This window comes from Genypterus blacodes, unplaced genomic scaffold (genome assembly GCF_046128005.1).
Source record: "Genypterus blacodes isolate CSIRO-AG114 ecotype Tasmania unplaced genomic scaffold, CSIRO-AGI_Gbla_v1 ptg000396l_1, whole genome shotgun sequence".
Taxonomy (NCBI): domain Eukaryota; kingdom Metazoa; phylum Chordata; class Actinopteri; order Ophidiiformes; family Ophidiidae; genus Genypterus; species Genypterus blacodes.
Window position 1 is genome coordinate 5,001 of NW_027467172.1, and position 20,000 is coordinate 25,000.

Here is a 20,000-nt window from a genome sequence, read left to right on the forward strand (position 1 = left end):
TGAGGTTACAGGACTCATCAGAGTGTGTGTGAGGTTACAGGACTCATCAGAGTGTGTGTGAGGTTACAGGACTGGACTACAGAAGAATTGTTCTCCTTTGTGTTAAAGGTCGAGTCTGGGTGGATGTTGATGTTTGCCAGGTGTCTTCCTCTCCTTCACCCATGGGTGGCGCTGCTCCTGCAACGTTCCTTCCTGCTTCCTGCTCATTCACTTATTTTAGTCAGCATATGGAAAATAAAACTCGGATAGATGTCAACTAAACGTCTCGTCAGTTCAGCTCCCCCGGTGGTCAGGTGTTGAACTGCACCCACACACAACGACATTTAACAACTTAAGACAAAGAGTTAACTTCAAATAATGATCTAATTTAAAGGCTTAGATAAATAGATGTTTGTTTAGTCCTGAGGATGTTGGAGCGTTGCACTTTGACCTTGTGACCCTGGACCTTCTGCCTCGTGATGAAGCTGCAGCTCACCTGTTTTTGTTTTTGTGTTGTAAATCAGCCTGACTTGTGTTTGCCACTTCATTCATGTTTCAGTTTGTTTGTGAACAGAGTAGCTTGAAGCAGAGAGATCCTTCCTCTCAGAGATCCGTGAATGAGGAGCCCATGTGTTTCCTGTTTCTAAACTAACCTGTTGGTGTTTTAAGTCACATGTTCTGTTATTCTGATTCTTCAAATAAATCCATTTCAGCTCTGATGCTGCGTTCAGGGCTTCTACACCGCGTTCCAAATTATTATGCAAATTGGATTTAAGTGTCATAAACATTTATTTTTTTGTTTTCCATTTATATTCATGGATGGTATTGTGTCTCAGGGCTCTTTGGATCATTGAAATCAATCTCAGACACCTGTGATAATTAGTTTGCGAGGTGGGCCAAATCAAAGGAGAACTACTTGAGAAGGACGTTCCACATTATTAAGCAGGCCACAGGTTTCAAGCAACATGGGAAAGAAAAAGGATCTCTGCTGCCGAAAAGTGTCAAAGAGTGCAGATGGGGTCGTGCAGATAAAGGCATAATGAGGAAGGTTTCGGCCGGACAAATTCATCGGGTTAGGAGAGCAGCTGCTAAAATGCCATTACAAAGCATTAAACAGGTATTTGAAGCCACTGGTGCCTCTGGAGTGTTCATGCTGCAAAGAATACCTCTGTGTCATTGGCTGCTATGGGCGTAAAAAGGAGATAAAGTCATGGTGCGGCTCCCATCTTCCCCTGACCTCAACCCGATTGAGAACCTTTGGAACATCCTCAAGCAAAAGATCTCTGAGGGTGGGAGGCAGTTCAGATCAAAACAGCAGCCCTGGGAGGCTATTCTGACATCCTGCAAAGAAATTCAACCAGAAACTCTCCAAAAACTCACAAGTTCAATGGATGCAAGAATTGTGAAGGTGATATCAAAGAAGGGATCCTATGTTTACATGTAACTTAGGCCTATTTTTGATTGAAATAGCTTTTAATTTCAGTAAATATGACCTCCTAATGCTGCAAATTCAACAAATGGCCATTTTTAGTTCTTTACAACCTATAAAATGGTTTGAAACTCTGTTGTGCATAATAATTTGGAACAGTGCATTTTGAGTTTCTTATTTAAAAAAAAAATACTGTTATCATCGGGAGTTTTGTTCAATACAATTTGAATCATACTCTAACGGTTGATGACTTGAAAATTATACTGACTGTCATTTGCATCGACTCTTCAGGAAAATCTGAGAAAAATATCGCTTGCATAATAATTTGGAGGCGGTGTAGTTATTTGCCGAGTGAATTCCAAAACTCTTCCAATAACATGGCACCGTAAACTAAAGTGAAATGTTCTGCCTCCTTGTTAAAGCTACTGTCGCCCTCTGCTGGTGACGAGTAGCAACTACATCATCATTACCCTGTTGAATCAAAAAAGGTGTTTGGTTTTAACATATTTGACTAACTTGGTGTAAATATAAACTAAGTAAGAATGACAAACACATTCTTTATTACAGTTTTTTATTTAGGTCCCAAAAAACCATCATAATAACATTCTATCAATAATATTAATACAGAAATTGAAAAAAGAAGGAAAAAAATAAAATAGTTTTTGTGTCCACAGCCTCAAACTTTCAGGGGGGGGGGGGGGGGGGGGGAGTAGGGGTCAGGGTTCAAACCTCCAGAAACTCTGCAGTCCGTTTTGGGGGTGTGAAGGGGGCGTGGCTTCAAGCTTGGGTGAGTTGTCCGTCATTCTGCTGTGCACCAATCAGGAATGTTGAATTGAGGCAGGGGGCGGGTTGTCGAGGTAAAGTGGGCGGGGCCAAGCCAGGACCCAGACTACTGTTGCGACATCTGAGGAGAAAGAGAGGAAAGTTATTAAAATATGGAATATTCACACAAACATGAAGGAGACTTTACAGAGAAGTCACTTTTTCTGCTTCCTTTTTGATAAAACAAACAAAAGGAAATTGGCACTGGGCAAATGAGCGTGTGTGTGTGTGTGTGTGTGTGCACGTGTGTGTCCCACCTGCTGTGTCTGCGTCTGCGTCTGTGTCTCGGGCCCTCGGCTCGCCAGCCGGCTCAGGATATTCCTCTCGGACATCTGGAGTCGCACGGCAACTGGTGGTATCCTGGCGATGGTTGCCGGGAGGCGAGTGACATCAGCCTTCATGTCGCTCAGCAGCTCCTCCAACTGCTTCAGCACTGAGAGAGAGAGAGACGGGTCAGGTTGTTGTTGATTGGGTCCCCGGTTGGTTGGTTGTTTGTTTGTTTGTGTTTTTGTGTGTGTGTGTGTGTGTGCGCGCGCGCCCTCACCTTTGTGCAGGACGGCGTTGGCCGGCTTGTTCCCGGACATGGACTCTTTGCTGAGGTGCTGGTGGGACTCGGCCAGACACTCCACCTCACTGAAGCGTGTGTTGAGGGCCATGGAGGGGTGAGACGGGTCCTCAGACATGTTGAGGTAGGCGGCCCGACGCAGCTGCTCCTCGATGACCAGAGCCTGCTCCAGCAGCTGCAGAGGAAGAGACAGAGAGTCACAGGTCAGACTCACATGGCTCCACATGGGTCCTGCTACACTTCAGACTGGAGCTCTGATACGAACCTTGAACCTGCGAGCCAGGAACTTGTTCTTGATCTCCAGGAAGTTTCCTCGGTTCATCTCGCCTTTGAACGGCTCGTTGAGGATGGCGAACTTCACGTCGTTCTGGATGTCCTGCCAGCGTGCGTAACCGTGTCTACAGGGGGCCGAGGTTAAGGTCAACAACAACAGCTCAGGGTCAAAGGGCACTGAGGACACCCCCCCCCCCCCGTGATATTGGACTCAGTCACAGTTGGGTAAAGGATACTGAATGATGCCTGCCAGCAGCCAGTAGTCATGGCGACGGTGCCAGATCTCATTGGTCTTCTTTGTAACCGTGGCAGCACGTTCCTCATTCTGCCACAACGAGTGGAGCTCTGGAGGGAGGAAGAGGAGGAAGAGCGTCACTGATGGCTCCACACACACACAGTTACAAAGACGTGTGTGTGTGTGTGTGTGTGTGCGTACCTGTGAACCCTCCATCAGCGATGTTGAACATGAACCTGGTCTTGGCTTTCTTCTTCTCCTCGGTGATGGCGCCCCCTGTGGTGGCTACTGCTGAGGCTCCGCCCTCTTTGCCACTGTCTCCGTTCTGTAGTTTGGCTCCGTCTTCTGTCTTCGGCACCTCCTTCTCTTTCTCCTTCTCTTTCTCTTTCTCCTTCTCCTTCTCCTTCTCCTCCTTCTGATCTGCTGGAGGAAGAAGAGACAACATGACACCCCGTCTTCTCCACACGTATGTTCCTGTGAACACGTCTGTCCCTGTCTGTACCTTTCTTCTCCTCTGGAGGAGGTGTGGTGTCCATCTTCTCAGTCTTTTCTTCTTTCTTCTCTTCTGTGATGAAGACCAAAGTGAGATGAAGAAACATTTAGACATTTAAAGTTAAAGCCACAGACGAATGAAGCAGCAGGGAGTATCTGCTGACCTTTGACCTCCGGCTCCTCTGCTTTGTCCTCTGGTTCCTCTGTCTTGGCCTCTGATGTTGGCTTGGTTTCTTCTCCTCCCTCTGTGTTCTTCTTCTCACTCTCTCCCTCCTTCTCCTTCTCCTTCTCGCCCTCTTTCTCCTTCTCGGCCTCGGCCTCTCCGTTGCTGGGTTTGTCCGTCTCCATGGGCTCCTCGCTGTTCTTCTCCTTCTCCTTCTTCTCCGGCTCTGCTGGTGGACTCTTTTCGTCGTCGTCTGGGATGGCGATCACCTGGACGGGACAAAGGTCAAAGGTCAAAGGCGTGATGAGGCTTTGGGCTCAGACCCTGAAGCTTTGACTCTGAAGGGATCGGTCCTGTACCTCGTCTTCCTTAGCGGGCTCTTTGCCGTTCTTCGCGGCCTCGTTCTCCTTCTTCACCTCCTTCTCTCCGTCCTTCGCCGCCGCTTCCTCGTTCTTTGGCGCGTCATCGACTAGAAAAGACGAATCCATCATCTGACAGCTCCAAACCGCCAAACAGAGGCAGAGTGTGTGCGTGTGTGTGTGTGTGCGTGTCTGACCTGGAGCGGGGGTGTTGGGCTGTGTGTGTGTGTGTGTGTGTGTGCGTGTCTGACCTGGAGCGGGGGTGTTGGGCTGTGTGTGTGTGTGTGTGTGTGTGTGTGTGTGTGTGTGTGTGTGTGTGTGTGTGTGTGTGTGTGTGTGTGTGTGTGTGTGTGTGTGTGTGTGTGTGTGTGTGTGTGTGTGTGTGTGTGTGTGTGTGTGTGTGTGTGTGTGTGTGTGTGCGTGCGTGTGTGTGTGTGTGTGTGTGCGCGTGTGTGTGTCTGACCTGGAGCGGGGGTGTTGGGCTGTGTGTGTGTGTGTGTGTGTGTGTGTGTGTGTCTGTGTGTGTGTGTGTGTGTGTGTGTGTGTGTGTGTGTGTGTGTGTGTGTGTGTGTGTGTGTGTCTGACCTGGAGCGGGGGTGTTGGGCTGTGTGTCTGCTGGTGTTCCAGTAGAGGGCGTCTTCCCTGGGGAGTCTGGCTGAGCCGCCCTCTTGTTCTCCTCCAGCTCGGCCATCCAGGGCATAGACCACTGACCGTTCACGTGCTCAAACTCCTGCACCTGAGACACAGAGGGTACTAAAGGTCACCACCCTCAGATAAACGTGTCAATCAGGTCAGAGGGGCGACGGTTGATGACTTTCAGGGTTCTGACAGCAGAAACCCGGCTCCTTCACATCTTCACTTGTGAGGGTCGTCGCCCGACTCCTCAGATCTCTCAACTCTAAAAGCTCTCCTTTAAACGACGCAGCCCAACATTTACTAAGTCACTGTGTTTATCAAGAGTTGAGCAGGAAGTAAGTGACTGATGCAGATCTATCAGCTGTGTGGTTCTGGTGTGGTTCTGGTGGATCAGAGGGTTTGTGTTGTACCTTCTTGCGTATGAGCGACATGACGCCGATGCGTGTGAGGACGTGTTGCCTGGACAGTCCTTCTCTGGGGACGCCGTCAGCAAAGGTCTCTGCTCCGTCGGCCCCGGGCTCACACAGATGTCTCATGAACAGAGACACGTAGGCCCTGAGAGGACACAGAGGACAGAGAGGTCAACATCCACGAGAGAGGAAGAAGCTGGAAACTGAAGCCCGTCTGAGTTCAGATTCCCATCTCTTACTTAAACTCTTTCTCAGATTTCCCTCGCAGGTCCCTGACCAGCCACTGGGTGGTGAAGGCGTCCTGAGGAGGCATCCCATAACGCATCACTGCATTCAGGAAGGCCTTACGCTGCCGAGAGTTGAAACCCAACACCTGGACACACACACACACACACACAATCAGTTTGCAGCCAAGGAAAAAAACACTAAACTTCTAAATGATCAAGTTTAGATTTAAACACCAGCAGGTTGTATTCGGTCTGACTTTAGTTTAAACTCAAACGCTCCCAGTGTGTGTGTGTGTGTGTGTGTGTGTGTGTGTGTGTGTGTGTGTGTGCGGCGTCACTCACCTCGATGTTGCCTCCCACCCTGGCCAGCAGGGGGGGCAGTGGTTTGTCTTTGTCGTTCCTTAAGCCCTTCCTGTTCGGCCTGCGTGAGTTTGCTGAGCAGAGAAACATTCAGACGTTCAGATCAGGGATTTATGAACTTTGGATCTAAATAAATAAATAAATCTGTTTGTTTGTTTGTGTTTACCTTCTGCTCGCTCGTCAAAGTCCTCGTCTCCTTCCTCTGAGGCCACAGAGTAATCCGATTGGCCGTCAGACTGGTCATCCTGCCAATCAGCTGTGAGATAGAGACAGAGTGAAGAGTTATTGATCCGTAAACACATGGAACCTTCTCAAGCGTCTCCATGGAGACACCTGTGCGTGGTTGCGCAGTGCATTGTAGGTAAGACAGCAGAGGGATATGGCACACACCCTTCCGTCTGGTCTCACCTCGGTCCTCCTGCGAGCCGTCGTTGTAGTTGACCTGTTTGCGGATGCGTTTGCCTTTGCCGAGGTTGCGAGCGAGATCCTCCTGCTGCTGCTCGTAGTGATGCCTCAGCAGCTTCTCCCAGTAGTCTGGATCCACGCTCTCCTCCTGCTTGATGATCTCACGCTGCACCTCCTCCTCCTGGATGAAGGCAGAAGGTTTAGCCCCAGAGCGAAGAACCAAACCTCTCCCCCTCCCCCCCTGTCGGCCCACAGGCTCCTCACCTCCTCCTCCTCGTCCTTCACCACGTACTGGGCCACCTTGAAGGAGCTCAGGTACTCGTTCATGCTCTGCAGCTCCGTGTCGTCCGTGGCGTCCTGGTTCCTGTCCAGCAGCCGGTCGATGGCCCTGTCGTCGTAGTGGATGATGCTGCTGTCCTCCTCCTTGTTGTTCCTGTGCTCCCGCTCAAACTCGTCTTTAAACAGCTGCTCTGTGCCAAACTTCAGGATGTCGTCCAGCTCCTGTTTGGACATGGAGCCGGTTTTGGATCCCAGACCGGGCCGGACCACCAGGTGGGTGAGCATCATCTTCTTTTTGGCAACCTGAAGAAGAGAGAAGAAGATGGAGGAGCAGAGAGGAGGAGGAGGAGGAGGGGGAGGGTCAGCCCTGATGAGGTCACTGTGGATCAATGAGCGTATTGGTTGGTTGAGTGTGTTTACCTGAGTGATCCTCTCCTCCACTGACGCCTTGGTGACAAAGCGGTAGATCATCACCTTCTTGTTCTGCCCGATTCGATGAGCTCTGCTGAACGCCTGGAGAGACGGGAAGATTGGACAATACGAGCGGCGTTAGCATGAAGTGCAGCCATCGGGCGCCGGCTTAGTGAGCGAGCAGCTTCCTGTGTACCTGGATGTCGTTGTGAGGGTTCCAGTCCGAGTCGTAGATGATGACGGTGTCGGCCGTGGCCAGGTTGATGCCGAGACCGCCGGCCCTCGTCGACAGCAGGAAGGCAAACTGAGGAGCGCCGGGAGCTGAGTGACGGAGAGGAAGAGGAGGAAGAGGAGAGCAGTGAGTTTCCTACTCTCAACAAAAACAGTGTGTGTGTGTGTGTGTGTGTGTGTGTGTGTGTGTGTGTGTGTGTGTGTGTGTGTGTGTGTGTGTGTGTGTGTGTGTGTGTGTGTGTGTGTGTGTGTGTGTGTGTGTGTGTGTGTGTGTGTGCTGAATTGCTCTCAGTGACTGCAAACACTGATGGGACAGCGACGTCTCACCGTTGAAGCGGTCGATGGCCTCCTGTCTCATCCCTCCGGTGATTCCTCCGTCGATCCTCTCGTACTTGTAGCCTTCGTGCTCCAGGAAGTCCTCCAGCAGGTCCAGCATCTTGGTCATCTGCAGCACAGCACAGAGAACATGAAGGCTCTGCAGCTAAACCAGGACCTGCAAGACCTGAGACCTGAGCAGTGTGGTCCCTGACCTGAGAGAAGACCAGCACTCTGTGACCCCCCTCCTTCAGCTTCCTCATCATCTTCTGCAGCAGCGTCAGTTTCCCAGCAGCCTTAGTGAGCGAGTTGCCATCGTACATCCCGTTGGGCATCTTTGGAGCTTCCTGTTTGGATCAAACAACCAAAACGTCAACTTTGATGAGGACATCAATCACTGGAAGCAAAGAGTCTTCATCCTCATCCTCATCGTTGGGTCGTACCATAGCGGCCGCGGGGAAGAGGTAGGGGTGGTTGCAGCACTTCTTCAGGTCCATGACCACGTTGAGCAGAGAGACTTGGTTTCCTCCTCCTTTGGTGTTCAGGGCCTCAAAGTTTTTCGTCAGGATGAACTTGTAGTATTTCCTGCAGACAAAGACGCACAAATGTCCTCATGTCTCCTTCCTGTGACAGCAGCAGCCCAGACAAGAGCTTCACACATCTGCAGCCGTGTCATAGAGACGGCTCACTGACTGATGAAGGTCAGATGTTACTCTGCCAAATATCATTTTATCCTTAAATGATCATCGGCCCCTAAAGCCTTTGGCCCCGCCCACACACTCACTTCTGCATGGGACTGAGCTCCACTCTGACGATGAGCTCGGTCTTGGAGGGCATGTGCTTGAACACGTCGGCCTTCAGCCTCCTCAGCATGTGAGGACCCAGCATGTCGTGGAGCTTCTTGATCTGATCCTCCTTGGCGATGTCTGCAAACTCCTCCAGGAAGCCTTCAAGGTTACTGCAGGCAGAGCAGAGGGAGAGATACTAAGACTTCACCTCCACCTTCAGAGGCTCCATGGATCTCATTCTGCATGTGACAGCTTGGTAGGGGAACGCCAGACGTCCTCCTACAGGTGAATCAAGCTTACCTGAACCTCTCAGGAGTGAGGAAGTTCAGCAGGTGGAAGAGCTCCTCCAGGTTGTTCTGCAGAGGAGTTCCTGTCAGCAGCAGTTTGTGCTGCAGAGGGTAATTATTCAAAATCCTGAAGAACTGGAGACAGACACAGAGAGAGAGTCAGGCTGAGGTTACACACGTGTCACATGACTGAAGAGCATCAGTGTAAGACTCTTACCTTAGACTGGTTGTTCTTCAGCCTGTGGGCTTCATCCACCACCAGACAGGCCCAGTCTATGGAGCCCAGCACAGCCGTGTCTATGGTGATCAGCTCGTACGAGGTCAGCAGGACGTGGAACTTAATGGAGGAGTCTTTCTGTTTGGGGGAAACCACAAGGGAGATGTTCAGGAACAGATTCAGACAGACCCAGCAGGAGCAACCTTCCAGCAGATGCAGGCTGCGTGATGCCGGCGTCTCTCACCTTCATCCTGGAGGCCTTCTTCCCTCCCCGGATGGCGTTGTCTTCAAAGGAGAACTCGTTCTCTCTGATGACGGCTCGGCTGTCTTTGTCCCCGATGTAGGTCACCACATACATGTCAGGGGCCCACATCTCAAACTCTCTCTCCCAGTTAATGATGGTGGAGAGGGGGGCGCTCACCAGGAACGGCCCCTTGGAGTGACCCTGTGATCAAACACACGGCTGTCAGTCAAACACAGCTGCTCACATGGAGTCTTAAACGGAGGAGTGTGATCTCTGCTGAGTGTATAATGTAGATCTATGTAGTGTGTAGGGTCAAAGCCTTCCAGAGGTCCTGTTGTTCTGAATGAGGAAGTGTGTTCTGGCCTCCCACCCGTAGGGGGCAGCAGCTGCACACTGCAGCATCATCACTGTGTTTACTTCAAATCCTGCTTAATGTCGTCAGATTTCACCTGACACTAACAAAATGGCTGGAAGGCTCCTGACCAATCAGACACCAGCTGCAGTGTGACACAGGGGAGGGGGGGAGGGAGGGGGAGGGGCTTACCCACCTAAACACTGAAGCGTGTGGAGATGAAACCATTTAGACTTTAGGAGAATATAAGTTATTAAGAAGGAGGACCAAATTCACTTTAAAGTCAATATGCCAGTTTGATCTTTAAGTTGTGAGTAAATAAAGAAGCTCACATGTCAACAAGCCTTAACGCTGAACACACACTGTATCCAAGGCAACGCCACATACAACAACTAAACACAAACAAGCAGAGTTTCTGCACTGACTGGAGAATCCCATGATGAAACAAAGTGACCTCACCTCTTTATAGAGCGAGTAGAGGAAGACGGCGGTCTGGACCGTCTTTCCCAAACCCATCTCGTCGGCCAGGATGGTGTCGGTGCCCTGGGCCCAGGAGAACCTGAGCCAGTTCAGACCCTCCAGCTGGTAGGGGTGCAGGTTCCCTCCGGTGCTGTCCAGGTACTCAGGCTGACGCTCAAACTTTATGGTCGGCTACGAGCGGACACACAGAGGGAATGTGGCAGAGTTACACACACAGCTTTGGGACAAACAGCTCAGTCAGCGGGACACGGCTCCACTCTGCAGGACTCACATCAACCACGGGGTTCTCTGGAGGTCGGTCCGGCCTCTTCACCTTTCCTTTCACCTTCAGCTTCTTACCAGGCCGGCCGTCGTCTCCCATCATCAGCTCTCTGGAACACACACACACACACACACACACATTAGTATGCAGTGTGTATGGAGCGTCTCCACATGTAGAAGCAGGACGACATGCTGCTGGAATGTTCCTGGACTTCCTCTTCCTCACAGTGCAGGACAATAACAGCCCTGACCGCACTCTTGCTCTACTCTGACATTTGATTCTCCCTCCAGACCAGCAGGGGGCGTCAAGGGGAAACAAGGCAGGACTACGCTGCTTAGCTTCAAGGCTCATTTACTTCAACTAAACACCATATGATTGTAATTCTTAGACACAATCTGATCTGTGATGATCTGACACATCTGAGTGGAGCAGCTAAAGACCAAAGTGTTGACTCAAAGCCTGAAGGTAAACACACAGGTTTGTCCCCTGCAGCTCTCCGTCTCATACAGACGAGACCGCGTGACCAAAACCCCCAGAGAGGCTGAGGACTTCAAATCTTCATCAATCTGAGCGTGAGCGCCTCCTACCTGTGGTTCCAGTACTGCAGCCTGAAGGTGTCAAAGTCCTGTATGTCCATGTCCTCAGACTCCCAGGTGGCCTGGTCGTACTGCAGGTCCCTCCACTTGATCAGGTAGTGGACGTGATTCTTCCTGTCCACACTGCGGGACACAACAGAGGAGCATGTTAGGTTTGGACATGTGAGATGATCCGGCGTGGTTGTTCTTCCTCTTGGTGCTCTTCTCCTCCTCTCCCTCGCCAAAGTCGATGGGCGGCGGCTCGTCCATGTCGTTCTTTCTCTGGTAGTTTCTGAACATCACCTGGCAATGAAGCTCCAGCTGAGGGGGGAGAGGAGACGATTGAAATGACAAGTTCACACAGCCATGTCCTTTGTTGCTGTGTGTGTGTGTGTGTGTGTGTGTGTGTGTGTGTGTGTGTGTGTGTGTGTGTGTCCACTCACCTGGAGCTCTGTGACCCAGGAGCAGTGCCAGTAGGATAAGTTGGACCACTTGGCGAAGAACTCCCTGTCCGGTCGCCCTGCCAGCGGGGAGGGATCGGGGGCGTCGGCAGCAAGGTCTGGGGGGCGGGGCACTGGTGTTGGGGCAGGAGGCTCCCCCCACCTCCATGTCAGGATCTTCTGGACCTTCCCCTTCATGGATGGACACTAACAGGAGGAGGAGGAGGAGGACGTCACAGTGAGTTTGTGCTCTGGGCTTGTTGACCCACCGTGTGTGTGTGGGTGTGTGTGTGTGTGTGTGCATCCCTGAGGTCTCACCGTGCAGCGGGGACAGATCCACTCTCCATTAGGGATCTCTGGGAGCGGCGGGTTGAGGCAGTGGATGTGGTAGGAGGAGGGACAGGAGTCACAGCACAGTAGCTCTCCTCCGTCTTTACAAACCCTGCAGAACTCCATGTGGTGGTCGTCTTCCTCCATCTCTGCTTCTACGTTGTCCTCCTCACCTTCCGACGCCTCCTCCCTGGCCTCCCACTGGATGCCCTCCTTCTCCTGGAGGACACAGTTTCAAATGAAATATTAACCATCATTCACCATCTACTCAGTCACTTCCTGTAGGTTATGATGCTAATGAAGCGTTCAGCCCTCAGACTCACACAGTGTGGGCAGCTCCACGTGCCCTCGGGAGCCTTCTCCATATCAGGATCCAGGCAGACCATGTGGTACGCTCTGGGACACGTGTCACACAGGATGATCTCTCCCCCCTGCTGACACACCTCACAGTAGTCCTGGTGGTCCGTCTCATAGCCGTCAGCCTCTTCCCCCTCTGAGGGACAAGGGACAGACCAGAGGGTCAACACACACACACACACACACACACACACACACACACACACACACACACACACACACACACACACACACACACACACACACACACACACACACACACACACACACACACACACACACACACACACACACACACACACACACACACACACACACACACACACACACACACACACACACCTTTCTTCTTCTTGGGTTTGCTCTTGGACGGCTTCTTTTTGCTGCGGCTGCTGCGGCTGTTGGATCCCTCAGAGACAGAGACGCTGTTCATGCTGCCATCGTCAAAGTCACTGTCCACGTCAGGCTCCTCCTCCTCGCTCTGACACACACACACACAGCACGGTGAGTCAATGCCAACTTGTAATAAGGAAGTTAAACAGCTTGGTAACGCTCTAAACTCTAAATGTAGACGCAGGTTGCTGAAGATGAATGACTTCAATCATTTTGTTGACATTTAGAAGTACAATGTGTTAAATTAAAGCCACATATCTACTAAAGGCTCCTATAAAGCTGCCAGTGGCCTCATTTAGAAGTGAAGTCCTAAAGCATATCCGTACCGAGGAGCGCTTCCTCTTGCTGTTGAAGCCACCCAGCTTGATCTTGAGCGGAGCCACTTTCTTGGTCTTGGCGTTGTTCTTCTTCTCCTGTGGTTTGGGTGCAGGCTTAGACTTCTTGCGTGCGTTGGGGCCTGTCAGCAGAAACACAGATGGATCAGCACAGATCAGTGACAGTCTGAGATCCAGTTTGGCCGGTTGCTGCTCCAGTAACCAACATGGAGCCCATTTGCATCCAGAGGAAGCTCCCCCCCCAGCAGATGAAGTAGTTGGACTCATTTGTTTAGCTCAGAGATGAGACTGTTGTCTTGACTGTTAGCCGCTCTGCTCCGTCCCATCTTATCTAAGGATGGGAAAGTGACCGTACCTTTGCCTTCTTTGGTCTTGGCCTTGCGGAGGGGCGGTGGCGGCGGGGGCTGTTGGGGTTCCACAGGGGCCGGCGGTGCCGCGGCGACCTCCGACACCATGTTCTCCACTGCGGCCGGTACGTTGGCGGTGGCCAGGGCGGCGTTGGCAGCTGCGGCGCCTCTCAGAGGGTTGTTTGTGCTGAACTCTCGCCACTTGGCGCCCAGAACCATCATCATCTTAGACACGGCAATTTTGGGGTTCTTGGCTGCGATGAGAGGCCTGGAGGAGGAGGAGACACAGAAACCATGGAAACCTGATGCAGAAGATGCCTTCAAAGAAAGAGGCTGCAGCAGTCTGACAGTCTGAGGAGCTCAGTGCTGCTTCTGCATTATGGTTGAACAGATAATTGTCTAACCCTTGAACACGCATGTGAACACATGGGGTTAATGGATACTGCAGAGCTGTGAGTGTGTGTGTGTGTGTGTGTGTGTGTGTGTGTGTGTGTGCAGGCCTCTACCTGACAAACTGGCTGAAGGCTTTGTAGTTGGTCAGAGAGCGATAGTCTTCCTCGGTGAAGACGTGGTCGATGTCCTCCATGCCCCAATCGTCCAGCAGCTGGGAGGACGACTTTGGCTCCTACAGGAAGACAAACAACAACAAACAACAGAGCAAGACCATGAAACTATGAGCTTATGAGTCAGAGGAAGTGTGTGTGTAAATAAAGTAAATGAGCCCAAAGTGAAGCATCAGACTGAAGACTGCTTTTCTGTGTGTGTGTGTGTGTGTGTGCCCTGTCTATACTCATCTAATGGATTGATCATAAGAACAGTGTGAGGGCCAGAGACACAATTCAAAACAGGCACACAGACGACAAAACCACGGCTGGCTGCTGAAGCTCTGAGTGTTTCAGTCTTCAATAACAAAACGTGAACCAACGACCGCTCGCCACCATTTAGACTGGGCAGGATAAATATGTACTCAGACAAACAGCAGTGTGACTGACACACACACACACACACACTCAGACAAACATCAGTGTGACTGACACACACACACACACACACACACACACACACACACACACACACACACACACACACACACACACACACACACACACACACACACACACACACACACACACACACACACACACACACACACACACACACACACACACACACACACACACACACACACACACACACACACACACACACACACACACACGTAGCTGGACTGTAAGGTGGCATCCTGCTCCTCTGACCCATTTGACCTCTGACCTGTCTGAGGTGTTACATCACCACTGAACTCTGGTTTGCATTCGTGTACATGACAACAATATAAGTCATCATGTCAGAGTGGTGTGTGTAACCCTCAGGCCCTCGCCCTCAGGCCCTCACACAGTTCTTTAAGTCATTACAGACTTTCCTCTCTCTCAGTTCTGCGTCTGTCTCTATCTGAGACTAACAGTTCTCAGTATCTTGCAGAGTTTCTGTCCCGCTGGTTCTGTTCAGTTTGAAGGTCTTGAGCTGGTAAGCAGAGAAGTTAAATTTGGACCCTGCCTTACAATGGTGCATCTTCCTCCTCCTCCTCCTTAAACCCCAGACTACTGCGTGACTCTGCCAGTGAATCAAAACCTGTTTATCTAACCAAAAAGAAAAGGGTCAAGAGCGCAGTGCTGTGCTAGACAGGGTTGCCATGGTAACAGCATATATGCAGTATGCACCCAGCCCAGACAGAGTTATTAACCCCCCCCCCCCATCTAATGCCACCCCCTGCATAAGTGTCATTATCTAGGAGGCCTCCCATTGGCCGACGCTCCAGCAGACGCAGCTCTTTGTTTAACCATCTCTCATCTTACATGTGTCTGCCAGCACACATGTGACTCCATTACTGCTGCACAGGCAACACGGGCTCAGCACGGGAGGATGTTACATCACTGAACACACTCACTTTAACAAATAAAGACCCCAATCACAAACAAGCCAGGGGGGGCCGGCCCTCACTCAGGGTCTGATCAGTGGGGAGTTTAGGTCTCACTCTGATCTAAATCCATCATTATTCCTTACACACAGAAGCAAACCTGCCTGTTCATCCAAAACATCAGCAGACACACCTTCAATATAAAGGAGTGTGAAGAGCTCCAACAGGCAGGAGTCACCTTTGCTCTCCACACACACACACACACACACGACCCCCAGCACAGAGCAGCTCAGAGCACAGAGCAGCTCAGAGCACAGAGCAGCTCAGAGCACAGAGCAGCTCCCTCTCTCTCTCTGGTACAGAGCGCTGACTCAGGTGTTCTGTGTCAGGGCGTGCAGGAGCAGAAGCATCTCTTATGTGCAGCCCTGTTTGTACAGATTTAGATCTCAGATCAGCTGATCGGTGTCACCGACCTTTGAGCTGATATAGATTATGAACATTTACAGGTTAATGAGGTAAACGTCCATCCTTAACACCACTTGGATCAGATTCCTTAACGGATTCTGTGTTAGATATGTGTGCTTCCTCACCGAGCTGTCATCATCATCATCATCCTCCTCCTCCTCCTCCTCTTCCTCAGGCTCGGGCTCTTTCCTCTTTGAGGCCGAGACCCCGGAGCTCCGGTCCGACTTCTTCTTCTCTTTGCTGCTGCTGGCTCTCTTCTTCTTCTTGCGTCCGGGCGTGTAGTCGCTGCCCTCGCTGTCTGAGCGCTGGGCCAGGCCGCCGCCACCCTCGGCCTCGTCCGCGCCGCCCACATCCATGGGCTCTGGGGAGCTGATGGCCAACTCCTGAAGAAGACACAGGGATGAGCAGAGTGAGAACACAGCGGTGATGGAACAATGGGAGAGAAACGGCCACAGCAGCTAAACTGGGAGAGGAAACACTCAGGAATCATTTATATTATTCAGAAATATCAAACTTGCCCAGTTGTCCCAGTTTTATTAGATTGTCTAACTTTAGAGCTTTAAGTTCATCATGGTCTCTTCCATCTCCAGGCCTTATTCATGTTTAAATGAAGTAGGAAACTCATTTAGGTGAGTTAACAGAAGCACTTTAGGAGAGAGTCACAAACTGGGGAGGGTTGATAAGAAACAACATCTCAGACACAGTGAAGGATTATGGGTAAGGAGTGCAAAGACGTGGGGATTCAATTCTACAACCCTACAGCAGTAAGAGCACCGTTTTCACTTTGCAGAGTGTTTAGCATTTTCATTTCTACATGCCATCAAATGTTGATTCTGTGTGCCTGCTCAAGACATTTGGTGTTTGTGCTTTGATCTGTTTGCTCCTGGGTTCCAGTCCAGCCAGCATGCAGACTGAAGTCTTCCTCTCTGCTTGGACTGCTGCGTGTGCTTACCTCTCTGCGGGATCGTCTCTTGCTGCTCTTGCTCTCCCTGCTCTTCTTTGCCTTCTTCTTCTTCTTCACCTTTGGAGTCTCATTCTCTGAGATCTCCTCTTCCTCGTCATCTACAACCAGGCCAGAAGCGTTTCAGGGTGAGGCATACCAAACAATACGATGGAGTGAACTTTGCATGCTTATCAGCAGACTTACGTGTCCTAAAGGAAACAAAGCATGACGCTAACAGCAAACATGACGGTCGGTCAGATTGAGCTCCTTCTATTCAGTTTATTCGTTCCATCGGCCGATTCTACAAGCACGTTCCATCCTAAATATCACCTATCCAAGCACAGAATGACTTTGATTGGTAATATTGCTTGAATACACTGAAGTGTGAAGAGTTAGAGCAGAGCAGCAGTTCTGCTCAAAGGGGAGATTCAGGAGATCTGACTCTTATCTATAAGGTTTTCCTGCCATGTTTTAGTCTTCTAACCGACCTGATAACCTCCTACATGATGATACTTTCACTCCTTTTACAAAAATAAAGGCGGGTTCTTGAGTCTCTGTCACCTGGGCTGAGCGCCGCTTGTTTAGCAGATAACCTTGATGTTCGGGTCATCATCTCGTCTTCCCCTTAAGGGGACCTTAGATCACTTTGGCACGTGTGGCTACATATGTAATTTACAGCAGATATGTCATTCCATTTTTGCCGCACCCTTATGAAGGAGAGGATCTCAGTCCGGTGTCTGGCACAGCCTCCATGGCCCCAAAGTTAAGTGACATGACAGACCAAGCTTATTACTGTAATTGACTACGGCAAAAAGTAAATGGCAAGCAGCCATTAAGAAGCACCTGGTAAGAGAGAAGCTCTAATGTGATGAGCTTCTCTGAGGTCAGAGGAAACCCAGCTGTGTGTGTGTGGGAGGATGTTTAACTGCCACTGGAAAGGTGTCAGCTCATATATGTTTTCAGGACAACAAACCCAAAGGTCACCCTGGGGGTCACAGTCAACATTATAGAACTGATGCCTCATGTTAAGAACCGCTCAGATTCTATACTTTGTCATTATTTCCTGTTTCAGTGCCTGCGTCTGTAGCAGACAGACAGACGGTAAAGGGGAAGAGAACGCCGGACAAAGTCATCTCCATGACATCACAAGAGTTACTTTGTGTCTGCGCTGAAACAAAGATGTGACATTTATACTTCTGCTGCGGCTAAAACAGCCATCAGTAACACGAGCTGCAACTTCTCCATCACACACAGAGTTACTGCTGTGATGTCATGGAGGCCCTCGATCCTAAATGAGCACATCTTCAATCACACACACACCTTCACGAGAAAGCTCTCACATCCTGAAGAGTTCAACCGATTAACTGAACATGTGAAATTGGTTATTAATTATTTGAAAGTTATTCAAAATGGAAGTGGTCTTATTTGATGTAAAGGAAACGGAGGCTCATATTTAGGATCACATTAATAAGGGGGCGTGACTACGGTATCAGTTAAAATAACTCGTGTATTTTGATTGACAGGACGTTAAAGTAGTTGTGATGCATAAACTTGTGCTCACGCGCTCCTCCGGTACTTTCTGTTCTCTCTGCGCCGCGCGTGCTCGCCACGGTCACATACACAACAGTAAACAAAGAGATCGATGTTTGTTCAAAACACAAAATGCCAAACTGTTTAAAAAACGATAACATAACGATTATCTTATTAAAAGTCTCATTTCGTGCCGTTTTTTTACTTCTCGCAGTCAAATCGGAGCCGCCGGCCGTGAGGAGGGGAAAGCAGCCGAACGTCATCCGCGAGCCACCGAGCTAACTGGCTGCCTCCATCTTGTCATCGACACGTAAAACATACCGGTAGCTGGCTAACGCTAGGCCCCGGGAAAATGCCGGTTGAACGGCGTGACTTCCCGACGGCGGGTCTGTCAGCCGCGTAACCACCCATTGTGTTCCGAGCGAAGCACGATGGAGTTTAACACGGCGGACCGGCGGCACCGCGGCCACACGAACCCGGTTAGCTCGCGTTATCGCTCGCGTTAGCCACCCGGTAGTTAGCCGGCGCCGACTAGCATGTGGCCGCTAACGTAACGTGATGGAAATGAACGTGAAACACATCTCCATGCTAGCTGGCGTCAACATCAACATTAGCGGGCTGAGCTAACAGAGGAGTCCGGTCTTACCGTGCAGTAAGCGGTCCTCCGGAGCTCCGTACTCGTCTCTGTCATCCTCGCTTCCAGACATAGCGGACAGCAGAAAACTTTGAATTTAGTTAGCCAACACTTGAGCTAACTAAATAAAGTTATTAGTTTGTAGGATGGCCCGTTTCGACCCCTGAGTCGGACCCAGGTTTGACTCGCTGTCCAGGTCGGAGTCGTGTAGTCAGGAGGGCAGCCGGCCAGGTAGCGACAAGGGAGAAGAACAAAAAGAAAACGGAAGTGAACATTTAGCGACAAACAGAGTCCAGAACAGAGTCCCGGGAAAGGGGGGCAACATAAACACTCTCACATGTGCTCCCGGAGAAATGAAGCCAACTTTGAGTATCGAGTTGTCCGCCTCACACCGATGAACGCCCCGCTCTCACTCACTCATCCCTGAGCTCTGTGTCATGCCATCTTGCCACTATCGTTACTTTCAGTCCCATTAGCATGCGTGCTAGCCGAGCCGGACCGGCGGCAGCTTCGGATTGAGACTCACAGAGCCGCCGCACAATAAAACAACCTTTATCTGCTCCACCTCTCTGCATTCTGACCATTCACTAACAATAAAAGCTTAAAAAACTGACATACTTACAACTTGATTCCACACCGCTTCCAAAACAAGAACTCCAGGTTCAGTTTCTCAATCAAACAATCAATGATTGTTGTCTGTTTTTGTGGGGGTAACGGTTTACACACAATTTAAATATATTTCCGTGTTTTAGTGGCAGCGTGTGCACACGACGCCGTCTCCTCTTTCTCTCTCTCGCACACTACACACACCCCGCGCGCGCGCACACACACACAAAGAGATCAGGGGGCAGGCATCCCATAATATCCCCCCCCTTCCACACACACACACATTGACATACACACACTCCAGGCACCCCTCCCCCACTCTGCATAGTTACCTTGCAACGTACAGACCATAATAGTCAACTCACCCCCTCCCTCTTCTACAGTCTCTTCCCCATTCCTCCATGCACTCCACCACCCCCACCCCCTCCCTTAGCAACCGAGGTTACCATGGAGATGCTCACCCCCTCCCACCCCCGTGCGGCATCCCATAATAGTAATGAGTGCAGTCACTGACATCCCACAATAAGCATAACTCCAAAAAGAGAGAGATAGGAGAAAGGAGGGAAAAAAAGGAAAAGCCGTCACATGGCAACTGTGTGTGCCACATGACTGCTTAACTTGAGTGTGCGTGTTTGCATGTATGCGCAGGCACTGTACTGTATATGAGACTGACTGCTACACACTGTGTATGATGTGGAGGCAGTGCAGCACTGAGGAACACCCTGCAAGCACCCCAGGGTCACCAAAAGTGGGGTGACACCGGGTGACCTCTGGGAAAACCCCGTTGAGCCTAAACACACGGCTTCCTTACATGTGACTCATCATATGTGCGACGCTTCCAGCAGCATGCAGAGGCTGAGCTGGTGGCCCGATGGCGACCAGGGGAGAGCGGTGACCGTGAGGGCGTCC

General features: G+C 50.7%; 1 protein-coding gene across 1 annotated transcript; it reads right to left on the reverse strand.

Moving 5' to 3' along the window:
* Window positions 1–1,972: 1,972 nt before the first annotated feature.
* LOC142989237 (chromodomain-helicase-DNA-binding protein 4-like) lies at window positions 1,973–19,415 on the reverse strand. The gene is given in 40 exon segments (XM_076138689.1): window positions 1,973–2,312; window positions 2,488–2,663; window positions 2,775–2,970; window positions 3,061–3,193; window positions 3,305–3,413; window positions 3,505–3,726; window positions 3,806–3,868; window positions 3,960–4,227; window positions 4,318–4,427; window positions 4,903–5,053; window positions 5,364–5,508; window positions 5,603–5,736; window positions 5,933–6,024; window positions 6,117–6,206; window positions 6,359–6,536; window positions 6,620–6,937; window positions 7,055–7,147; window positions 7,242–7,366; window positions 7,604–7,721; window positions 7,807–7,938; window positions 8,035–8,176; window positions 8,376–8,549; window positions 8,680–8,801; window positions 8,884–9,021; window positions 9,128–9,328; window positions 9,939–10,130; window positions 10,231–10,330; window positions 10,809–10,970; window positions 10,972–11,117; window positions 11,240–11,443; window positions 11,555–11,785; window positions 11,890–12,059; window positions 12,266–12,404; window positions 12,643–12,773; window positions 13,007–13,266; window positions 13,505–13,623; window positions 15,504–15,761; window positions 16,331–16,440; window positions 18,498–18,673; window positions 19,108–19,415. Coding segments are annotated over 39 exon segments (5,928 nt in total). The 5' UTR covers window positions 18,559–18,673; window positions 19,108–19,415; the 3' UTR covers window positions 1,973–2,297.
* Window positions 19,416–20,000: the final 585 nt, after the last annotated feature.